Source organism: Phascolarctos cinereus, unplaced genomic scaffold (assembly GCF_003287225.1).
Source record: "Phascolarctos cinereus isolate Bilbo 61053 unplaced genomic scaffold, phaCin_HiC Scaffold_4;HRSCAF=312, whole genome shotgun sequence".
NCBI lineage: Eukaryota > Metazoa > Chordata > Mammalia > Diprotodontia > Phascolarctidae > Phascolarctos > Phascolarctos cinereus.
Window position 1 is genome coordinate 658,976,969 of NW_027555847.1, and position 22,776 is coordinate 658,999,744.

Sequence of the window (22,776 nt, forward strand, 5' to 3'; positions counted from 1 at the left end):
AAAAAAAGGGAAAAAAAGTGAAAAGAAAAATGTTGTGTTTTCTATATGGTGCCTTCTGCTGCCAACAATCTCCCCAAACTTTTCCTTCTTACCCTCCCAGTTCTTTGTATATAGTCAGGGATTCCTGAAATTCACTGACCCAAAGACCATAGAAATGGAATAAGGTGGGAGAGGCATGAGTCTGGGATTCCAGCTCAAAGTCAGAGTATAAACAAGGGGAGCATGGGAAGGGAGATCTCATCCTCCTGGCTCACCATTCTATCCTGTTGGAAGGCTTCAGGTACTTGGTACTGACTTTCTTTCTCACCTTCTGGTCTATGCTTCTGCTGATAGGCACTTTAGTGACAGAAGGTGTTTGTTTAATAAGGCTCGTTGTGCATAGGAATCTTTTCATTATTTGTCCTTGTATCTCCAGGGCTTTCACAAAGTAGGTACTTAATAAATACTTGATTGAGAAACAAACAGGAAGATGCAGTACAGACAAAAGATGGAGCTTAAAGATATTGGAGAACGCAAGATCAATCAATAAACATTTATTAAGCGCCTGCTATGTGCCAGGCACTGGTGTTGTGTTAAGTGCTAGTTATACAAAAAGAGGCAAAATACAGTCCCAGCCTTCAAAGAGCTTACAATCTAATTGGGGAGACAACATGCAAATATACACAAAGCAAACTATAAGCAGGAAAAATAGGAGATGCTTAACTGACAGAAGGCACTGGAGAAGAGACAAAGAAGAGGGAAAGAGAAAATGAAGAAGTGGGGCTCCGTGACCTAGAAGGGCGCAGTAGGAGGCGTCATGGAAGACACTGCCCCACATTACACACCAAGCCTGGAAAAATCACGTGGAATCATCGCCCATTGGGGGGCGGGGCTGGACAAACGCTGGGCTCCCCTGGCGAGCAGCCTAAGTGAACTGAGTCTAAGCCAATGGAACGTCTTCAAGAGGGAGGGATTAGCGCAGAGTAACGCTCTGATTGGTCGCGTGTCCAGCGCGGAGAGAGGGCTGAGAGCGGGCATGGAGGCTCTGCAGCAGCTGCTGAGTCCTGGGGCAGGGGTCGGCAGAGAAGGTTGTGCCACTGGGGAAGGTACCGGCCTTCTGCTGCTCGGGGAGCCGGGCTCCGGGAAGACGGCATTGCTGTTCGCGGCGGCCCTGGTGGCAGCGGGGGAAGGTCGAGGCCCCGTGCTGTTTGTGGCTCGGAGGGCCCTCCAGAGCCTGCCTCCGGGATGGAAGGCGGGAGCTGCTAGGGACCCGCTTAAACTCCAGGTAACTGACAGGCGGAGCTCGGGGGGCGGGGCCATATGTGGGGCGGGGCTCTGGAGGGGGAAGGGCCACAGACGGGGCGGGGCTCTGGGCGGGGAGGCGGAGCCATCAATGGGGCGGGGCTCTGGGAGAAAGAAGGGGCCGTAGACGGGGCAGGGCTCTGGGATGGAGGCAGGGTTAATGTTTTGGGGACACAGCCCGTCACCCACCATTTATTAAGCTCCCAATGTCTGTCAGTCACGGTGCTAGTTGTTGGGGATACAAAAAGAGAAAAACCTAGCCCCTGCCTTCAAGGAGCTCCCAGGGGAGACATGTGTCTACATAATATATGCAGAACAAACACAAAATAAATGCAAGGCGGTTTGGGGTGGTGGGCGCTGGCTGTTGTGGGGGATCAGAAGAGACTTCTTGGGAGTATGCTTGAGCTGACTCCTGATGAAAGTATTTGATTCTCAGAGGCAGAGATGGGGATGGAGGCACAGCCATTGCAAAGACACTGACAGGTTGTGTGGGGAATGGCAGGAGGAGCCTGGCTGGCTGCACTAGTTCCCCTACGGGAGTAATGTATATTGAGGCTGGAAAAGTAGGTTTGGGGCTAGGTTGTGAAGGCCGAACAGAGCAGTTTGTATGTTTATTCTAGAGGCAATAAGGAGCCACTGGAATTTGATGAGTTGAGGAATAATACCGGCCTTTGGCAGCTTTGTGGAAGGTGAAATAAAGTGGGGAGGGACTTGAAGAATTGGGCTCAATCAGGAAAGGAGCAGACCCTGGTCATAGTCTCCCTACTTAATTCTCCCCTTGCCCTGTTGCTGGCAAATTGCTACCTCCTGCTTCACTAATCCCTGTGGTTCATCATTTCCACCTGACTTAGAGGAAATCTGTTTCCCCTGCTGTGTCTCCCAGAATGCTCATCCCTGTACAACTCAGCTCAATTCCTTTCCCTCCTCTGCTTTCCCCTTCCATTGTTCCCTGTGGAATTTCCACTCATTTTGTTAACAAGCTCTCCCTCATCTTCCATCTCTTCCCCTCCTATTCTTTCTACCTTCAGGCAGTAACCGGAACCTGGCTTTATCCTGAGGGTAGCATATGCCTTGTGACCATCTTGGTCCTGGCCAGTCTGTCTCATGTCATGTCCCTTGATACTCGGAGCCAGGAGTCATCCACTTTGAGACCCTCTCTCTGCACCGGTGCTCAACCACCTTTCCATTTAACATTTCTATCATCAGACCCTATCCAGATGTTTGTTGTTGTTATCTACTAAGCTCCAGATCATATTCTCTCCTTCCTCCAGAAGTTGAGCACCTGGCTCATGCCAACAGACTTTATAATGCCCTAGTCTCCCAGTTCATTAATCTCTTCAATTCCCATCAACTCCAACTCTACTCTGGCAAACCACAGAGGTGCTGACACCTTAGATTTCACCATCACCTAAAACTCTTCCATTTCTATGATTTTGGTATATTGGAGAGATTGCTGCATTTGGACTCAAGGGACATGGCATCAAGCCCTGACTCTGGTACTTCTCTGTGTTACCTTTAACAAACAAGTCACTTCATCACCCTGGACCTCAATTTCCCCATCTGCAAAATGAGGTTAGATGAGATGATCTGTGTGCTCTAAAACCTATGATCCTTTGATCTTAAGGACTAGATAACCTCTAAGGTCCCTCCTCACCTGTTCTTCCTTCTCACCCTGCCCTGCACCTCTCCACCCCACCCTTGGTCCATCTTCCCTTCTCTGACCTCACTTTTTTCCCTTCACAGCCTTGTTGTTCAGTCATTTCAGTTGTCTCTGACCTAAGCTTTATTTTGGAGATTTGCCTGGAGTAAAACTCTGGGATGGGGGCAAAACAAGCCAGAAAGATAAAATGACACTTTGGGGTTGGCCCTTCCCCCACAGCGTATTATCCAGGTCTTTGGGGGGGCTTCTGGTCCACGGTCAAACATGACAGCTCAACTCAAGGGCCACCTCTTTCTGAGCCCTCCCCCAAATTAAAAAGTTACCTTGTAATTATTTTGTTTATGTTTTGTGTTGACTTCTCTACCTGTTTTGTTTCCCCTCCCAGTAGCATGTAAACTCCTTAAAGATAGGGACTTTTTTGGTTTTAATGTCTGTATTCCTAACCCCTAGCACAGTACCTGATTGATTGGTTGATCTTTGAGCTTTCCTTATCCCCTGCCTTCTTCCCTGCAGCCTATAGATAGGCCAGTATCTCCTCCATCCTTAAAAAAACATTCTCATGACCCTGCCATCTGCTCAAGTTATCATCTTCTATCTATGTCCCCTTTGAGCTGATCAAACAGACCCATATCAGACTCCTAGAAAGGGCATTCTGCCTCAGAGGTGTCAAATTCATGACTTGCAAACCTCCCCAGTGGGGGCTAAACCTGATTAAAATGTAACTGAGAAATGTTTAACAAAATAAACATAATATGAATTTGTGATTTTCTAAGTTGAAATATGACCTTGAGTTTAACCCTGATGGTCTGCAGTCCTTGCCTCCATTTCTTTCCCCACTTCCCAACCCCTTTTTTGGCTTGGTTTCCAGCCCAAACACTTGACTGACACTGCTCTCTCCACAAGTGTGATGAGCTCTTTTTTTTTTCTTAAGAAAAAATATTCTGAACTTGATAAACACCAAATAAAATGATCATTTCTGTATACATAGTGGAACAAAGGATGATTGTACATGAAACTAGCTTGCTTTGCTTTTAATTTCTATAATAAATTCAGCAGGTAACTTTCAAAGTGCTCTCATTTCTCTGTGATACTCTCTGACATTCCTCCTCTCTTCTGTACATTTTTAAAAAAAGATGTTTTAATAACTTCTTTTGGCTACCTTATTCCTCCCTCTACCACACACATAAATTCTCTCTCCCTCTTCCCCCTCCTTCCCCCCCTTCTTCCCTCTCTCCCCCTCTTCTGCTCTCTCCTTTCCCCCAATTAAAAAAATGTAAAGAAAAAATGAAAACAAAACCCTTCAAACAAACATGCATAGTGTTGGGCTTGGAGTAAGGAAGACCTGAGTTCAAATCTAGCCTCAAACACTTTCTAACTATATGGCCCTGGGCAAGTCACTTAACCTATGTTGCCCTCAGTTTCTTAAGAAGAATAGCTAGCATTTATATAGTCCCTACTCGGTGCCAGGCACTGTGCTAAGCACTTTCCAAATATTATCTCATGTGATTCCCCGTAACAACCTGGGGAGTGGATGCTGTATTATCCCCCATTTTACAGTTGAGGATACTGAGAGGTTAAGTGATTTGCCCAAGGTCCTACAGCCAGTAAGTGTGTGAGGCTAGATTCGAACTCAGATCTCTCTATCCATCTAGCACCATCTAGCTGCCTATATGCCTTTCCTTATCTGTAAAATGAGGAAAATAAGAAGGTAACATTTGGAAAGCACTTTGCAAAAAGTTTCTCTTAGTCAAGGAAAATAAATTCCTACATTGGCAGGGTCTGAACATAAACACTCTATTAGTGATCCCTTAACTGCTCACTCCCTCTCTGCAACTTTGGGCCCACCTCCTCTTGGCTTCTGTGACCTTGCTTTATGCCAGGCCTGCACAACCTTCGGCATCCTCTACATTTTTCTGAGGTCGCCCGAAATCCTTTGACAGGTTGTGCAGGCCTGCTTTATGCTGATTCTTCTCCAATCTGCTTGACCGCTCCTTTTCAGACCCCTGTGCTGGCTTATCATCATCTATCTTCTACCCACTAAGTGTGGAATATTCCCCCAGAGCTCCGTTTTGGGCCCTCCTCTTCGCACTCTCAGTGATCTCGCCCATTTCATGGATTCATTATCCTCAGCCCTCTCTATCCAGGCCTAATATCCCCATCCTACATTACCAGCCACATGCTGGACATCTCTGCCTGGAGATCCCATTTGCATTTCAAACTCAGAGTCTGAAAGAGAACTCATGACATTTCCCCTTCCTAACCCTCCTTACTCCAAACTTCCCTATTTCTGTTGAGGGAGCTGCCATCATTCCAGTCCTGCTGATGTCATCTTTGACCCTTTCTTCTCCCTTCCCCTCCCACATCCAATTATTGGAGAGATTTCTCTCTATAAAATATCTCTCACATCTATCCTCTCATTTTTTTTTGCATATATCTATCCTTTTTCTGATCACCCAATGATCACCTGAGTTCAGGCCCTCATTCATTTTTGCCTAGATTAGCAGTAGCTTCCTAATAATGGGTCTCCCTGCCTCCAATCTCTCCCCTCTCCAGTGTCCCCTGTGCAAAGCTGCCAAATTGACATTCCCAAGACCCCAGCCTGATCATGTCACTTTCATATGCAGAAGTCTTCTCTGTCTCTCAGTTGCTTCTAGGATCAAGTACAAGCTTCTCAGCCTGACCTCTGGCTCCCACTGACCATTTCAGCCTTATTTTCCAGCCAGACGGGACCACTGGCTGTTTCCCAAACTTGGTATTCCATCTTGGGACTTTGCTTAGGCTACTGTCTCCATGCCTGGAAATGTCCACCTTCCTCCACCCTGCCTCCTTCAAAAAGGCTTAGTTCTGGTGCTGCCTCTGATGCAAGGCCCGTCATTAGTGCTTTCTCCCTACTGAAATGACTGTATTTGCTATCTAAGTACATGCTGTATACCCTCAATAGCATCTAAGCTCCCTGTCAGCTGGAATGATTTTGCTTCTTTTTACCTCTGTGCGCCTAGCACAGAGTTGTAATTTAGTAAATGTTTATTGAATAGAACTCTGCAGTCGCCCCTTTGCTGATCACAGTCTGCTGTCCCAGCATCTCCTTCGTGGCCTCACGCTTCCTAACATGCGCCTCTGGCCTCACTCTGAGCTCCAGTTCTTAAATCCATCCCAGTCCTCCATCCTCTGCTAGAATCCTCTTGACAGAGTCTTAAGAGGTGGAAGGGATCTCAGACCCCACCTTGTCCATCCCATAACCGGACAAGGCCTGCTCTGGGATATGCCCCAGAAGGGCTCATGCTGCCTTTGCATGAAGACCTCCAGTGAGGGAGAGGCCCCTCCCTCCAGAGGCAGCCTTTTCCACTTTGGGAGAGCTCTCTTGGTCACATTTCCCTTTAGGTCTGCCCTACCAGAACTGTCTTCTCTTTGCTCCAACTTCTAGCCTATAGGGCTGAGGAGAATAATCTTAATTCTACTTCTACGTGACCGTTTTTTATGCACTCAAAGGTGACTCTCATGTTCACGTCCCATCCCCTGCCCCCCAGTCTTCTCTTCCCTCCGATAAACATTCCCAGGGATGCTCATGGGGCATGATCCCAGACCCCTGACCCATCCTTGACCATGTCCTCTTGGGTATGTTCCTCAGCTTCTCAATGTCCTTGCTAAAGCATGGTGTCTAGACCTGAACGCAGTGTTCTAGGTGTGACTGGGCTAAAGACGGAGGAAATAGCCCCTCCCCAGGCCTGGACACTTTGCCTCTACACTGAGCTATGGCAGAAATTCAGGCTCAGGGTTAGGAGCATCGAGTCCTCAGAAAATGAAATAAAAACCACCTTACTTGTGATAAGATGAAAAAGGAGAAATTCCTAATTAAATTCAAAATAAAACTCTACTCCCTTCCGCCTCCTCATTCATGCCAGCAGTCAGCAGCACAGGGCCAAGAAGAGGAATCTAAAGGGTGACAGAAATACCCCTGAAACCTCTGAAGTACCGGTTCCACATAGGTTGGGCCTTTGGGTTTTTTTTGTTTGTTTTTGTTTTTTGGTGAGGCAGTCGGGGTTAAGGGCCACACAGCTAGTAAATGTCGAGTGTCTGAGGCCGGATTTGAACTCAGGTCCTTCTGACTCCAAGGCCAAGCTCTCTCCACTGTGCCACCTAGCTGCCCCCTTTTACGCCTTTGGGAGCAAGGAAGTCAAACTGATCATTCCAGCCGAATTCCTCAGGCCAGTCGAATCCCAGGGGTGGCTCCCGTGTCCCTCCAAAGGGATTTCAGCCCAGCCTGTATAAAGGGTGCTCGTACCCACACAGCCACTCGAGGACCTGAGGGCTGATTTTTTCTTCTTTTACCTTCCCTTGGTCTACCAAAATCCCACGTTGTCATTGCTGTTGTTTTCCCTAGTTAAACTACCTAGCCATCCCCCCCGTCACCGCCATGTTAATGACAGCTGGCTAGTCTTTATGTAGGACTTTAAAGTCTGCAAAGCATTTTACATATATTATCTCATTTGATCCCTCACAATAACCTTATGAGGTAGATGCTATTATCATCCCCATTTTACGGATCAGGAAACTGAGGCAGGTAGAGGATAAGTGACTTGCCTGAGGTAATACAACTAATTATCTGAGGATGAATTTGAACTCAGGTCTTCCTGACTCTAGGCCCAGCACTCTGTCTACTGTACCACATAATGCTGTACTTGCAAAGTTGATTTTTTTTTAACCCAAGACTCCATGTTCATATCTTTTAAATTTCATCATATTAGTTTTAACTCAACAATCTAATCTTTTTGGATCCCGACTTTGTCATTCAATGTCTTAACTCTCCTTCCTGGCCTTGTATCATGTGTGAATTCAGCAACAATTAACTGAATTGCCTTTGTCCAAGTCATTGATTAAAAAGTTAAATTGCACATATCTCTGGGGTACTTAGAAGAGACACACACCCTTTACTTAGACTGCCCTACAAGGCAGTGCCCTCGAACCTTGAGCCTCTTTCCTGCTGACATTCTCACCTTGTTCATCCTCTTTCAAGACCATTCCTGCTGTCTGCCTTCTCAGGTCGGATTGGGATTGTTGAGCGGCTGAATGCTGCTCAATGATACCACGTTGACATTATCTTTGCTGGGTCCACCAGCGATTCATATTCTCTAACCTCAACTGGATTCTTCCTGCTGCAGGGCATTGAGTCCTTTTAGATTGATCTCATTCCTCATGGAGGTGGTCCAGACTTCTTTCTTCAAGCCTCCAGCCCCATCCTCAGCCTCTCAGCACATGGTCTGGCCTCCCCTTTTGATTGAGGTGACCCACTGGAGCACCCTCATCCGCCTTCCTCCACACCTGGAACCTTTCTCCATTTCCCCAACATCTGTTCTTTGTGTTTCAATCACAGAGGAGGACGTGACTGTTTTTCTTGTTATGACTTAACCAGTCCTTCCCCCTTGTACCTTTGATCTGATCCCCTGCCATCTTTGTTGAAAGAGGAGCCTTCTCTTTCTTTCACTGTCAGCCTCTCCCTATCATACCTACAGTCCTGCTCAGGTCAACCTTAGCCTTAAAAACCCTTCCATCCCCTTGAATGATTATTTCTCTACCCCTTCACTGGTAAACTCCTAGAAAGAATCATTGACATTTACTCCATTTCCTTACTCCCCATTCACCCCTCAACCTCTTTAGAACCCCTGGCTTCTAACTGTTCTATTTGAAGAAAACTTCTCTCCTCAAGATCACAGATCAAATCTTAACTGGTCGATGGGATGGTCTGTTCTCAGTCCTCACCATCCCTGACCTTTCTGTAACAATGGACATTATTTTCCGCCCCTTCCACCAGTGCCTTCTCCTGGTCACTCTCGATCCCAGCCTGGCTGCTCCTCCTTCTCATTTCCTGCTCATGTATCACCTTCTCCCTCCACAGTGTCCTCCCCAATCCCTGTCCCCTGGCTCTGTGCTGGGTCCCCTTTCCTTCTCCCTTGGCAGACATCTGTGCCCATGAGTTTAATTATTGCTTCTGTGTAGAAGGCCCTCAAATCTAGATATCCAGCCCTAATCTCTGGATTCACTCCCACATCCCCCACTGCCTTCAGGACATCTCTATCTGAACATCCCACGAATGCTTCAAACTCGGCCTGTCCTAAATGGATTCATTATCTTCTCTGCTAAACCTGCCCCACCTCCCAGTGACCCTGTTTCAGTTGCTAGCACCCCCATCCTTTCCAGTCACCTGGTCCCAAAACTTTGGAGTCACCATTGGCTCTTCCCTGTCCCCCTTCTCCTCCCAGTCAGGTGCTAAATCCTCTCAGTACTACTCTCAAATCCATCCCCTTGGCTCCATTCACACAGACACCACCCTAGTGCGGTGCCCCCCGTCACTTCTCACCTGGACTGTTACCCCCAGATTGGTCTCTCTGTCTCCAGTCCCCACCCCCGTCACTAATCTGTCCACCTCACAGTGGCCAAAATGATCTTTGTCACTTGCCTGCTCCGAAGGATCTCCCCGACCAGGCTTCAAACTACCCTCTCAGCCATGTGTCACATGGTCTTGTCTGCTTACCCCCCATTGCAGTGAAAGTGGACCACTGGCTGGCCATTCCTCTGGCTGGATGGGCTCTTTCTTCTTGCCTGTGGACGTTTTTGTGGTCTAGCCACCATTCCTGAAAGGTTTTCCCCACTCATCTCCCCCTGGGATCTTTCTCCATCCTCCTAGAGCTCCCCCATCCCCACTCTTCACCCTCAAAGTGGGAGTTTCAAAATGTTTACTTCTCTCTAGCTTTCTCTCTCTTTTTCCCCTTCCCATTCTAACTTTAATTAGATACCATCTGTGTACAGGCCTCAGTCTCCCAAGTAGAATGTAAGCTCCCTTCAGGTACTCCCTGTCATTTTTTTCTTTGTATCCTCAGAACCTACTCCCATGACTTGCACATAGTAGGTGCCTACCTAATGTTTGTGGAATTGAATTGACTGGACGAAGTATACATATGATGACTAATAGGTGTGTATAGTAAAGGATGGCATCCAGGGTGAGACCACCTCAGCTTGTGAGCATATAGGATGTATCCTTGTGGCCTGAGGCAAGGAATGGGACAGGGTTTTGTGATCTCTGCCATGAAGAATGGGTAGGATTTGGATTAGACTGGGGAAAGATAAAAGAAGTTTCTTGTTGAAGGCCTGGGATGAATCTAAATTTGTGGGAAGCATGAGGCAACTAGGCTGAAAGGGAGGGGAGGAGAGGCTAACTATTGTAGGGCTTTGGATACCAAGCTAAGCAGTTTGGGCTTGGCTCATTAGGAGATGGGGCCATTGGAAGCTCTGTGGTCAGAGCTCCCTTGCAGTTCTGACCTTTGGGATTCTTTTCCCCCCTCTGGCTTGTTTCAGTTATTTTCCCTAGTGGGCACAGTGGAAGATTCCCTGAGGCTGACGCAGGACCTGGAGTAAGGTCAAATCTGGCGTCAGGGACTCACTAGTGGGATGGCCAAGTCACTGGGCCATCCTTACCAATGGTGATGATAACATCACCCACCTCCCAGGGTTGCTGTGAGGATCTGGGAGATCACCAGTGTGAAGGGCTTGGCAGACCTTAAAGTGCTACATGAAGGCCAGCCCTTACTATCTTATCCCTTTGCCTCCTTTCTTTTAGAAAATCCACTTCCTGTATCCGCCATCCTTGAGGGAGCTGCTGCAGCTTCTGAGCTCCATGCACGAGAGAGCAGCCCAGCCCCCCTCCCTCCTGCTGCTGGATGGGATAGACGAGTACTTGGCAGAGACCTCTGGAGCCCAGGCATGTGCCCACCTGGCAGCCCTGCTGGTGGACACGGCCGCCCACTTCTCAGGCTGCTCAGGCAGTGGCTGTGGACTCCTGGTCACCATGCGAGGCCCTGCTGAGGCTGAGCCGGAGGCAGCTTCCCTCCAACTGACAGTGCTCCAGAGATACTTGCCCACGTGCCTCTGGCTAGAGCTTGAGCCCCCAGACCTGGCAGCAGCATGGCCCCAGGACTCTGAGCAGTGCTTCAGGGCCCGCCTCTCCAGTGGGCCAGGCTTCCCCAAGCAGGAATGGTCCTTGAGTTTTGGACACGATGGCGAAATGGCCATTTCCCAAGTGAGCTGCCAAGCATCCCAGCACCCATCTCAGAAAGCTGAGCCCAGCAGCCCCAGCTGAGATGGGGGCAGCCTTTACGGGACCTTGTCTCTCCCCAGCCACATTGCCTTTGTATCTGAGAGCAGCTGTCTGGAGGTGGGTGGAGACACTGCCATGGGCGTAAGTCCAGTTGGATCCTGACAGCTGTGCTCTCTTGTCACTGTGGGGTAAAATGCTGTGACACTGTCTAATATCCCCAACAAGTCTTCTGTGCCTGGGCCACGGGGGTGAGGAGGTGGTCACCACGCTCCATGTGGCTTCTTCCTCACCAGTGCGGTGGGCTAGGAGTGTGGAAGGAGCTGTGGAGCCTGGGCAGTAGAGGACATGGGGGGGAAGGAAGGTGAGCTGCACTTGCCCTTCTCACATGGAATAAATGATGTTCTGATCAGGCCTTACCACCATCCCAGGCTGAGATGGAAGTTTTGGGCGGGGTGAGGGTGGGTGGGAGTGGTCCTTTCCTGGTTCCTGGGCCTGATACTGTCCCTCCAGCCTCATCCATCTCCTACAATTGTAACATTGTGCCCTGGAAGGTACCATGAGATCACCACCCCACCCATTACCATGATTTCACAGAGGAGAAAACCAAGTCCCAGAGAAGGGAAGGGACCCCATGTTGCTTCCTCAGTCCCCCCTCCCCTGGCTGTTCTGTCCTCCCTCCTGGAGACGCCTGAGCTTCGTGGTTCTCCAGCCTCCCTCCCGTTTACAGTCAAGTCCTCTTTTCTCCTTTCTTTTCAGAAGGTGTGACTCCCATGGAAAGAAAATTAAATTTATTACAAAAATATTTATAAAAGGGCAAAGCAGGGCCTGCTGGACAGTGATTTCCCCCCTCCCCCCACCCCTGGTCTTCAGAGGCTGTGGTGCCCTGCAGCTGTGCCACCTCCTTCCTCCCACGTCCCTGCCCCCCCTGGCCCTCTGCGAGGAATGAGGAAGGAAGGAGAAGGAAGCATGCCCCCTTCCTCCTGCCTTCCTGCAGCTGCTCCTAGGAGAGCTGCCAGCCTTGGTCCTGAGGCTGCCCACTAGGAGCAAGCCACATAGCTCGGGGGCAGAGGCTCTGGGCTGGGCTGGAGAAGGCTGTTCTCGTAGAGGTTGCTGTAGGGGCCCTCAGGTGAGCTGCCAGGGGCCCCTTGGGAGCCAGCAGAGCTGTAGTCGGCCGAGATTCCAGAGTCTGACACCATAAGATAGAGATACTTAAGGTCAGGGGGCTGAGGGGTTGAGGAGGGTGGGGAGGCTCGAGGGCACAGCAGTTGAGAACTGGGATCCAGGATGGTGTACTCAAAGTTGGAGGCTGACGCCTGTTCTTCCTGCTCAGGTTCTAGGGCTGAGATTGAGGCCGTGGAAGAGGAAACAGACTTGGCATCTGTTTCCACGGCTGGGTCCCCCTCAGTCTCCAGGACTTTGCTTTCCCTGCTGCCTGAGCCCCGAAGGCTGCAGGAACCCAGCCCCAGGGGCCCAGCTGCTGGACTGTGGGGCAGCAGCCTTGTGTCCAGCACGAGGTAGTCGTCCTTGGCTCCCTGGGCCAGCCGGCTGGCCTCTGGCACCAGCAGGGGCTCCTCCTCCCGGGCTGGCTCAGCAGGAGCCACCCATCGGCGCTCAGAGAGTACTTCCAGCCTGGCTGGTGGCTCCTCCAGGTAAGCGCCAAGCGGCCCCCACCACAAGCAGGCGTTGCTCTGTCCCAGCCACAGCTGTAATAATAACACCGAGCTTAGCCCAGGGAGCCCCTCTGGATGCATGACCTCAGGGCCTGGCTACAAGGAGGGTCTCAGCCCAGGAGCCTGGGATCTGGAGGCCTTGCAGGCCTTCCCAAGGGGAGAGAGCAGAGTCTGGCCCAGGCTTCACCACCTACCTGGAAATTGCCTCTGTGGATGGTGAAGAGGCCCTCAAACCCATGCTCTGGACTAGGGATGCCCGGCCAAAACATCTGTTTCAGAAACCTGAGGGGATCGAGGAAAAATAAAGCTGGAAGGGCCTGCTTGGCCAGCTGGGCCAACGCTAGAGACCTTTGAGTACGGCCCCCTCAATCAAAAATCTGACACCCATTGGGTTAAATGACTTCCTCAAGGTCACACGGCGATTGGAACTCAGGTCCTCGACTTTAGGACCATCATTCTTTTCACTGCAGCACTGCTTCCCTGGGGTGGGAGAGCAGGGAGAGGGGGCTTACCTGCGCTGTGAGAGGAGGCCTGAGATGATTAGCAAGAGCAGAATGACAGTGAGTATCACAGACATGCTCAGGATCAGAGGGTCCAGTTCTGAGGAGGGAAAGAGGGGGCGGGTCAAGCCAGAAGCCCTCTTCCACACCACTGGTTACAAACCGAGGCCTCACTACTCCCTCCTTTCCTCCCTCCACTCCCTCTCGACTCACCACTGGCTATCAACACTGTGACTGGCTGGGACCAGGAGCTCCAGTAGCCACTGTAGCTGGGCTCTGCCATCTTTGCCCTAACAGTAAAGGTATAGTGAGTGTGCCCACGGAGGTTGGCAATAACACAATCTGTCCTGCCTTCCTGGATGTTCACCTGCAGGATGGGGAGAGAGCCGTGAGGAGGGCAGGCAAGGCAGTGGGTGAGGGTGGAGGGTAAGGGAGTCCAAAAGGCTGGGTGTGGGTTCTCACCCTCTGCTCCATGGTGCCAGCTACTTCCGAGTACTTGACTTCATAGTGGATGTCCTTGGTCACATGGGCCATCGGAGGTGGGAGCCAGTGAAGGGCCACCTGGCTGGGGGTCTCCATCTGTTCCACTGTTAAGCCAGAGGGTGGGTCCAGAAACACTGAGAGGGGCACAGGGTTAGGGGTATGAGAGATGTAGGAAACCTACAAACAGACAAGTTGCTGGCAGCAGACTGAGGGCCCAGACCTCCCCAGGAACCAGAACCAGGGAGTTGACATAGAGGGTCTGGTCCTTTGGCCAAGCCAGGAGAACCGGATTGGTGGCCATGTGATCCTTCCTGTGCTAGAGGGGAGGGGAGTGGGGCAGGGCCCTCTGGAAGCCATACCTACTTCATTGATATAGATGGTCCGGTGGAGCTCTGTGCCATTGGGGGTGGCTGTGACCTTCAGCTCTAGTGGGATGAAGCTGGAGGCATCAGACAGGGGGAATGGGCAAGTGTAGCGAATGGTGTCTCTTGCTGTCCAGACAACCTTCAGCATGCAGGGTTTCCAAAAATCCTGCCTGTGTAGATACAGGGACAGAGGGAAGGGACACAGAGGTGCTGTAGTCACCAAGAGTGGAAGCAACGTCCCCTAGCTCTCCCCTCCTCCTCTGATGAACTCCTCTGATCAGGGAGTTAAGGGTGGGAATGGGGGGGAGAGGTGGGGACAAAAGATGTGCTGGGACTCACTCTAACTGGTAGAAGAAGCTATAGTTCCTGGATCCCAAGCTGGCCATCTCTTCCCAGAAGCAGACCAGATCCTCCAATCTCTGTGTGAAGCATATGGGCTTCTCTTTCTCCTCAGCCAACAGCAGAGTTACTGCAGTGGGGAATGGGGGGGTCAAGGTGGTGAAAGATGGAAGGCCACATCAGTGGGCAGGCCAGAAAAAAGCAGGAGGAGGCCCTCCCCATCCCATCCCCTTCCCCCGGAGCCCAGGGAAAGAAGGTTCTGCTACCAAAGTCAGGCCCTTGTCTCTTATCACACACACTGTTGCTTTCAACCCCATTTGGTCTCCCTGCCTCCAGCCTGGAAATGCCAAACCACACAGGTGATTTTCCCGAAATTTAGGTGACTGTATCATCCACTCAGTAAATTCTTGTGGCTTCTGATTCTCTCTAAGATCTCTTCAGCATTTAAAGCAATTCCTCACTTGGCCTCTTCCTAACTTTCCAGTCTTCTTACACCCTACTCCCCTCTGCAGGAGCTGTAGTCTAGCCATCCCTTTGGCCTCCTTTCTGTTCCTCACACATGACACTCTTATCTGACTCATCATCTCTCATCTCTGTGCCTTTGCATTGTCTGTCCGTCACTCACGGAACATCCTCCCCTTCTCAAGATCCCTGGTTCCCTTCAAGATTACACTTACCGCATGAAGCTCTTCTTCCCTCCTCAAACTACATTGTATTCATTTTATCTGTCTTACTGCAACACTTGTTTCAAAAGCCTCTCCTACAGAGACTAGAGTTACTGTAGTTTCAAGAGCCAAAATATAATCTTGTGGAAATAGACATTTTAACCCTCAGTTGGGAGGAAAGAGTGATGGCTTTGGAAAAGCTGAAGAGATTGTTTTCCAGTTTTTCTCTCTATTTTTTTTAAACAAAAGAGGCCAATTGAATTACAATTATTGAAACACTTTAAAAGCATATTTCTGGATCCCAGGTTAAGAATTTTGGGGTTTTTTGGGGGGGTTTGTAACTATTTTAATAGTATTTTATTTTTTCACCTCAGTTACATGAGACCTTCTCTCTTGATGGAACTATTTGAACCTTTATTTTGGGAAGAGGAGGACAAGAATTCTTGAGAAGAGCCTTTGCTTGGCAGCTTGAGAGAACTGAAAACTGGGAATTAAAAAATCAGCTGTGATCACAGTGAGGATTGGAGACTACCTGTGACATTTCTTGAAGCTAAAAATATTGTAACTATTCAAGTCTTTATGCTATTATTATGTTTTAATATATCCTGTGGTAAATTATTTGATATTGAATTAATCCTAGCACAGGGTTTTGATACAGAGATGAGAATGGGGAAAGTGGTTTCTCTAGTTAATCAAATAATGTCTAATAAACTGAGGTGGTGCTCTGAGTCAACTGATTAATTAATGAAGAAAAGGTTGAAATTGTATTAATGAATGAAAAACTATCCAGATATACGCTCTGGATTGCTCTGGAACTCAGGATGAGGAGAATGAATATGATGATGAAGCAATGTAGAAGTCTGAAAGGTGATGCCGGATGACTGCATGACTCTGGTATAGAAGGATGTGGTTAGGTGGGCACATGTCATTTCCCTGGGTGGTGGGGACTTTTTCACTTTTTCTTCATACCCCCAGTGATTAGCACAGTTTGTGGTCCTGGATAGATGCTTTTGATTGGTTAATTAATTGATGGCAGCCCCTCAAACCCTACACCTGCTGCACATGGCCACATTCTTCTTCCATGATCCCCACTCAGCCCCAAGCAGCCCTCTGTGTGTCTCATTCAGCTGCTCCCCTCCTCCAGACCCCTGTGTGTCCAGGCTGATAAGAAAGCCTGGATGTAAGGACCTATTTCCCTTTACCCCATCACCCCCTGCTATCAGGAACATAATCACCATCTCTCCAATGCTATGAACAGTAGACCCTCCACTCCTACACCTGGACTGTTGGAGAGTAGGGGTGGAAAGCTACAAACATCAGCAGCTGTAACCCCCTTGAGGTCCTGTCTTGGGCACTGAACTCTGCTCCCGTGATACCTCAGACTGTTTGAAGCCCACCCACACCTTCAGCATTCATAGCAGAGACCCTGGCAGACTTGTTTCCCAGACTCCCAGTGCGTCTTCAAGCCTGCTGGACCTTTGACTCTCCCCTCTGTCTTTGTCCTTTCCCTGAGCCTAGGCAGAAAGGGAGAGCTAAGCTCAAAAACGGGCTCCCGGAGCAACGAAGAAATGGTCTATCTTCCTGCCAAGGGCCTGGGGCTTGAGTCCTATTACTCATCACCATCCCTTTCACGCCTCCCCCTCCCTCCCCAGAAAGAAAATCATATGGAGCTGGAAGGGGCTTGGGAGATAGTCCATCTTCTTCATTTTGTGGTGGGAGAAGCTGAGGCATTAGGCAGCTGAGTATCTAAGGTCATGCACCTAATAAATAGCAGAATGGGGTTTCTATCCCCTGGCCTGTGACTCCAAACATTGCTCTTTCTACTGCATGATAATAATAATTCACATTGACTATGGAGTAGTGAGTGCAAGGATTCTTATCTCCCACTTTATAGAGGAGGAAACTGAGACTCTGGGAAGAAAATTGACCTGTCCAAGGTCACATAACCACTGGTGGAGTTGGAACTGGAGCCCAGGGCTCTCACTCTTCTTGCCAGTACATAGGACAGCCTCTCAGAAAGCCCCAAAACTGATTCCCCCAGGCTTGGAGGGAGGAGGAGGCAGGAAGGAACCATATCAGGCCCTACAGGCACCCTTTCCACGCAGATAAGGCCAACAGCAGAGTGTGAAGAAAGGGCCACAGGGAATGAGGTACGCCCATCCATGAAAACACACAGTCACTGTTTACAAATTTCATCTTCTCCTCATGCCCCTCCACCCACAAAGCCTCCTGACTCCCCTCCCCACTTCAGAAGATGAAGTCTTCTCCAGGAGATCCTGGTCAGCTCTTCCGCAGGCCAGGTGGGGGGCAGGGGGGCAGTTGTGGGGGGGGAGGATGGGGGTAGAGATGGCTGTGGCTCCAGCTGGGTGCTCAGATTCCTGGTTTTGTTTCAAGCTCTCTAGTACCACCCACCAAGGAGGCAATGAGGCTGGAGACAGAGGGAGGACTCCCAATGCTAGGGCTTACCTTTGCTCTCAAACAATGGACCTTCCAGCCCTGGCTCACGCTTCAGTTCCCACTGGGGTGCAGGGGTTGCCCAAGCAGCCCCTGCGCTGAGTAGGACACAGAGGGACCCAATTCCAGGCCAGTGAGGGGGCCCAGCTCGTTCCATGCTGGCCCCAGGCCTGCTTGTCACCTCCCCCCACCTCTCTCTCAGAGTTTGAGAGGAGGGGGGCCTCTTCTTTCTTCCTTCCCTACCCCCAGTTGGAGGGGGAGGGGGATGGAGAAAAGTTTCTGCCAGAGACCACAGCTGGAGCAGCAGCTGCAGCAGCCGGACACAGCTGGCAGCAGTGGGTCCTGTCCCTTCGGAGGGCCTGGGAGAAGTGGCGGGCAGTGACAAGGGGTGGGGCCTTGAGGGGGAGATAAAGGGGGGGCCAACAGTGGGGGAGGGGCGGGAGACCCAAGGCAGCTCCAGGCACCTTCATGGAGGAAGCGCTTGCCTCTGACACTTGACGTAATCAGTTCCAATTGCTGCCCACTCAGTAGAACTCGATAAAAATGTCTATTCTGTGTGAGCACCTTCCTGGGTTTGGGGAATTAGGGAGTGCTGACTGTATTGGGTAGGAGGAGAGAGACAGGATGACCAATACAGATAGCTGTAGTGCACATGCTAAGTGCACGAGAATGCTGTACACCATGTTTCAGAACCCCATATTCTGATTCCAAGTCCAGTAAGCTTTTCATGATACCATGGCTAGCGTGGCATTCAAGGCTCTCCATAATCTAACCCAACCCTACTTCTCCAATCTTATCTCCCCTGACTTCTGGTCCACACACACTGGGTTCCCTCTCCCTATTTCCTACCTTTGTCCATGCTGTGCCTCTGTCTGGACTATCCTCTCCCTGCTTGGGACACCTGCCCATGGAATCCAGGAGGCTGATGCCCATGTAAAGGTGAGACCCCGGCAACACATTAGAAAGGGCAGTAGTGTTCTAAATACTATTTTAGACTCAGAGACACATTAGATCCCCAAGGCTACAGTGGGGGGAGTTCTGCCTGTGGCACATACCATCAAGTTGTCCTCCTGGACACAAGCTTCCAGTCTTGTGCCTTAGTTCAGACTTTAGAGCAAGAAAGGAACTGAGAGATCAAACCGAGCATCTTACTGCTTAGATGAGGACTCAGAAACCAAAGTGTGATATGACTTACCCAAAGACAACCAGATAAGAGGTGGTGGCAGGATTCAAACCCAGGGCTTCTGACTCCAGACTTACAGAATCACAGAATTTTTGAGTTGGAAAAGAGCTCATTAGTCACCCAGTCCAATCCAAACATAAAAGTAATCTACACTATCACAAGTGGTCATCCTCTCCACCCTACTCTGATACTTGGAAAGTAGATTTTCTGATTTGTGTAATAGATGCATTCCTATTAAGTTTAATCTTAAATTCAGTGGTGGTGGCAGGGAGTGGGGTTGGGGGGGTGGGGATGGGGTTGCTTTGTTTTGTATTACAAACTAAAAATTAAGACATTTGTTCACCATTAGTATAATAGTGCATGAATTCATGCAATTTAGTGTTCTTCCCAAGTTGTATTCCTCTGCTACCTACCATCCAAACATCTTATTCTAATCAGTCTTCCAGCTCCCCTCATATCTCTCTTCCCCTCCACTCAATTTGATTATCCTTTCCCTCTCCCAATAACCCCTCTTTGTCTTCATCCATCTCAACCCACTCACTTTCCACTTTCCCACTGCATCCCCTCTTGTAATCTGACTCACATAACTAAGAGAAGGAGCAAATATACTCCCTGTTCTCCCTCCACCCATGCTGGATTTTGATTATTCCTCAACCACCAGCCATTCTTCAGTTTTGAGGTGCCTGCAGTCCACTTATACCATCTCCTCCCCATACTTATTGCTGTCATCCACCAACCTCCAGGACATTTACCCAACATTTTCAGTGAATGCCATGCCTAGGTCAAGTTGTGTCTTTATGCCTTCCTCCACAGGCACCTCAGTGTACATATCAATGACTCTTCTGCCAACCTGACCATACAATTCCTTGGCATCAACTTCAACAACCCCCTTCTCCCTCTCCAGACACACACAGGCATGGCCATACTTCAGCCTTCACTGTCTCTCAGGAAGGCACCACCTCCAAGATTCAGAACTTTGAGATTCCACTCCTGGTAGCAGCTTCCTATTTAAAGTTTTTCAAAAATTATTCATTTTTAACATTCTTTTCTTTTTAAATTTTGAGTTCCAAATTCTCTCTGTCCCTCCCACTCCTTCCCACACCCACTGATAAGACAAGCAAATGATACCAATTATTCATGCAAAATCATGCAAAACGTATTTCCATATTAGCCATAGTTCTCCCCAAAAGCAAGAAAAATAAAGAAAGTGAGAAAATTATACTTCAATTTGCACTCAGAAAATTCTAGTTTTGGAGGTGGATAGCATTTTTTCATAATGAGTCCTTTGGAATGGTCTTGGATCATTGTATCGATCAGAGTAGCCAACTCTTTTACAGTTGATCATCCTTACAACATTACTGTTGTTGTGCACAGTGATCTCAGTAGGGGATAGTTTTGTTTTTCCATTTAATAGTATTTTATTTTTTCCAATTACATGTAATGATAGTTTTCAATATTCGCTTTTATAAGATTTTGAGTTCTAAATTTTTCTCCTTCCCTCCTTCCCCCTCCCCTCCCCAAGACAGTGGGCAATCTGATATATACTATGAATGTACAATTATATTAAACATATTTCCACATTAGTCATGTTGTGAAAGAAGAATTAGAACAAAAGGGGAAGCCAAAAGAAAGAAAAAGAGAGAGAGAGAGCAGTGGTATGCTTTGATCTACATTCAGACTCTGTGGTTCTTTCTCTGGATGTGGATAGCATTTTCCATCGTGAGTCTTGGAATTGTCTTAGATCGTCACATTGCTGAGAAAAGCTAAGACAAACAAAATTTGAACAATGTTGCTATTACTGTCTATAATGTTCTCCTGGTTCCGCTCACTTCACTCAGCATCAATTTGTGTAAGTCTTTCCAGGTTTTTCTGAAATCCACCTGCTCATCTTTTCTTTAGCACAATAGCATTGCATTACGTTCATATACCACAGCTTGTTCAGCCATTCCCCAGTTGATGGGCATCCCCTCAATTTCGAATTCTTTGCCACCACAAAAAGAGCTGCTATAAATAATTTTGTACATATTGGAACTTTTCCATTTTTATGATCTCTTTGGTATACAGACCTAGTATTGGTATTGCTGGATCAAAGGGTGTGCAGTTTTATAGCCCTTTGGGCATAGTTCGAGATTGCTCTCCAGAATGGTTGGATCAGTTCACAACTCCACCAACAATGCATTAGTGTTCTGATTTTCCCACATTTTCTCCAACATTTATCGTTTTCCTTTTTTTGTTATATTAGCCAATCTGATAGGTGTGAGGTGGTACCTCAGAGTTGTTTTAATTTGCATTTCTCTGATCAATAGTAATTTAGGACATTTTTTCATATGACTATAGGTAGCTTTAATTTCTATCTGAAAACTTCCTGTTCATATCCTTTGACCATTTATCAATTAGGGAATGACTTGCATTCTTATAAATTTGACTCAGTTCTCTACGTATTTTAAAAATGAGGCCTTTGGGGGGTGGAGCCAAGATGTTGGAGTGAAAGCAGTGACTTGCTTCAGCTCTCCCCTAAACCCTTCCAAATACCTGTAAAAAAGAAATGAGGCCTTTATCAGAAACACTGGCAGTAAAAATTATTTTCCAGCTTTCTGCTTTCCTTCTAATCTTGGTTGCATTGGTTTTATTTGTGCAAAACCTTTTTAATTTAATGTAATCAAAATGATCCATTTTGCATTTCATGATGTTCTCTGTCTCTTCTTTGGTTATAAATTCTTCCCTTCTCCATAGATCTGACAGGTAAACTATTCCTTGCTCTCCTGATTTGCTTTTGGTATCACCTTTTATGTCTAAATCATGTACCCATTTGGACCTTAAGATGCTGGTCTATGCCTAGTTTCTGCCATACTGTTTTCCAACAACTTCCTATTCTTTGTAAACAGTAAGGATAGTGATGAGAATCAGGATTAGACCTGTTGTCCAGTATAGGGAATTCCAGGATGAGGAAGCTACCTTCATCAATGCAGGTTAGCACCTTCTCTGCAACTTGTAGTCCCTTCGGAGTTTCCTAGGGCACTGAGAGGTGGAATCATTTGCCCATGGTCACACAGCCAGGAAGAATCAAGGGCAGAACTTGAAAGCAGTTCTTCCTGACTCCTGAGGTCAGTTCTCTATTCACTATATCACATGGCCTTTCGTAAACTTTAAATTGGTCTATAAATAGGTATTTTTACTCTCCCTCTCTCCACCCTCATGGTCACCTCTGGTCCCTAGATCTGCCCTTACTCTCCCAGTCCATCTTCCCCATTCTAGCCTCTCCTCCTTGCTCAGCCATTACCCCATGGGCTGCCACTTTAATGTTTTATTCATGGATACTCCCAACCCCACTCCCACCTTCAACCATTCCTGATTTGCTAATCCTCATTCCTAGGGTAACTGCTACCATCTGATTCCACCATTCCTATCCAGAGGCTGTTTTCACAGGAGAAAGTAATAGAGGTGATTTCTCACTGCAAATCCAAGACTGTGACCTCGCTTAGGTCCTGGCTGCTACTCTACTGTCCTCTCATTGACTCACAATCACAGAACTGGAGAGCGGCAAGGGTCCTCAGGCACCATCTAGTCCAATCCATAGCAGAAAGGAATCTTCACTAGAACATACCTAACAAGTGATCATCTTCCCTCTGCTTATAGACCTTGAATGAGGGAAGCCACCATCCATTCTGGTTTTAGATGGCTCTAATAGAACATTTTTCCTGACCTCAAGCTTAAATTTGCCACTTCGCACCAAAATCCTATCCACTGGTTCTGCCCTCCGATGTCCAACAGAACAAGCCTAATCCGCCCTCCACCAATGCTTTAGGTGAGCTATCTGTCCCCTCCCCTCCTGTCCCCCTAGTCTTTTCTTTTCTTCCAAGATACACATGATCCTCATGTAACAAGGACTAAAGGCCCTTTACCATCTTTACCCTCCTCCAGATATTTCTCCAGCTTGTTTCTATCCTTCTTAAATGGTGGCATCCAAAAGTCAACACAATACTCTTGATGAGGCATGAGGAGGGAAGAGCACAGCGGGATTATCACCTTTTCATTCTTCAAAGTTATGCAGCACAAGATGTCACTAGCTTTTTTGGCTGCCACATCA

The 22,776-nt window shown here is 48.3% G+C and overlaps 2 protein-coding genes across 4 annotated transcripts; one reads left to right on the forward strand and one right to left on the reverse strand.

Moving 5' to 3' along the window:
• Positions 1-690: 690 nt before the first annotated feature.
• Positions 691-15,780, forward strand: SWSAP1 (SWIM-type zinc finger 7 associated protein 1). Of its 2 annotated transcripts, none has more exons than XM_078153917.1 (3): positions 691-1,264; positions 10,554-13,260; positions 15,427-15,780. In XM_078153917.1, exons 1-2 carry the CDS (start codon positions 797-799, stop codon positions 11,070-11,072), a joined length of 987 nt encoding a protein of 328 aa, XP_078010043.1. In that variant the 5' UTR covers positions 691-796; the 3' UTR covers positions 11,073-13,260; positions 15,427-15,780. The 2 variants fall into 2 exon arrangements, with proteins under 2 accessions (XP_078010043.1, XP_020850814.1); XM_020995155.2 differs by having other exon boundaries at positions 10,554-12,679.
• On the reverse strand, positions 12,068-17,888 carry EPOR (erythropoietin receptor). 2 transcript variants are annotated; one of them, XM_020995153.2, is made up of 8 exons: positions 17,519-17,888; positions 14,388-14,517; positions 14,043-14,218; positions 13,663-13,817; positions 13,414-13,567; positions 13,213-13,300; positions 12,895-12,982; positions 12,068-12,733 (listed from the first exon to the last, which is right to left on the reverse strand). In XM_020995153.2, the coding sequence occupies exons 1-8, from the start codon at positions 17,661-17,663 to the stop codon at positions 12,068-12,070; spliced, it is 1,602 nt and encodes a 533-aa protein (XP_020850812.1). In that variant the 5' UTR covers positions 17,664-17,888. The 2 variants fall into 2 exon arrangements, with proteins under 2 accessions (XP_020850812.1, XP_020850813.1); XM_020995154.2 differs by lacking the exon at positions 14,388-14,517 and having other exon boundaries at positions 17,519-17,600.
• Between the last annotated feature and the right edge of the window lie 4,888 nt (positions 17,889-22,776).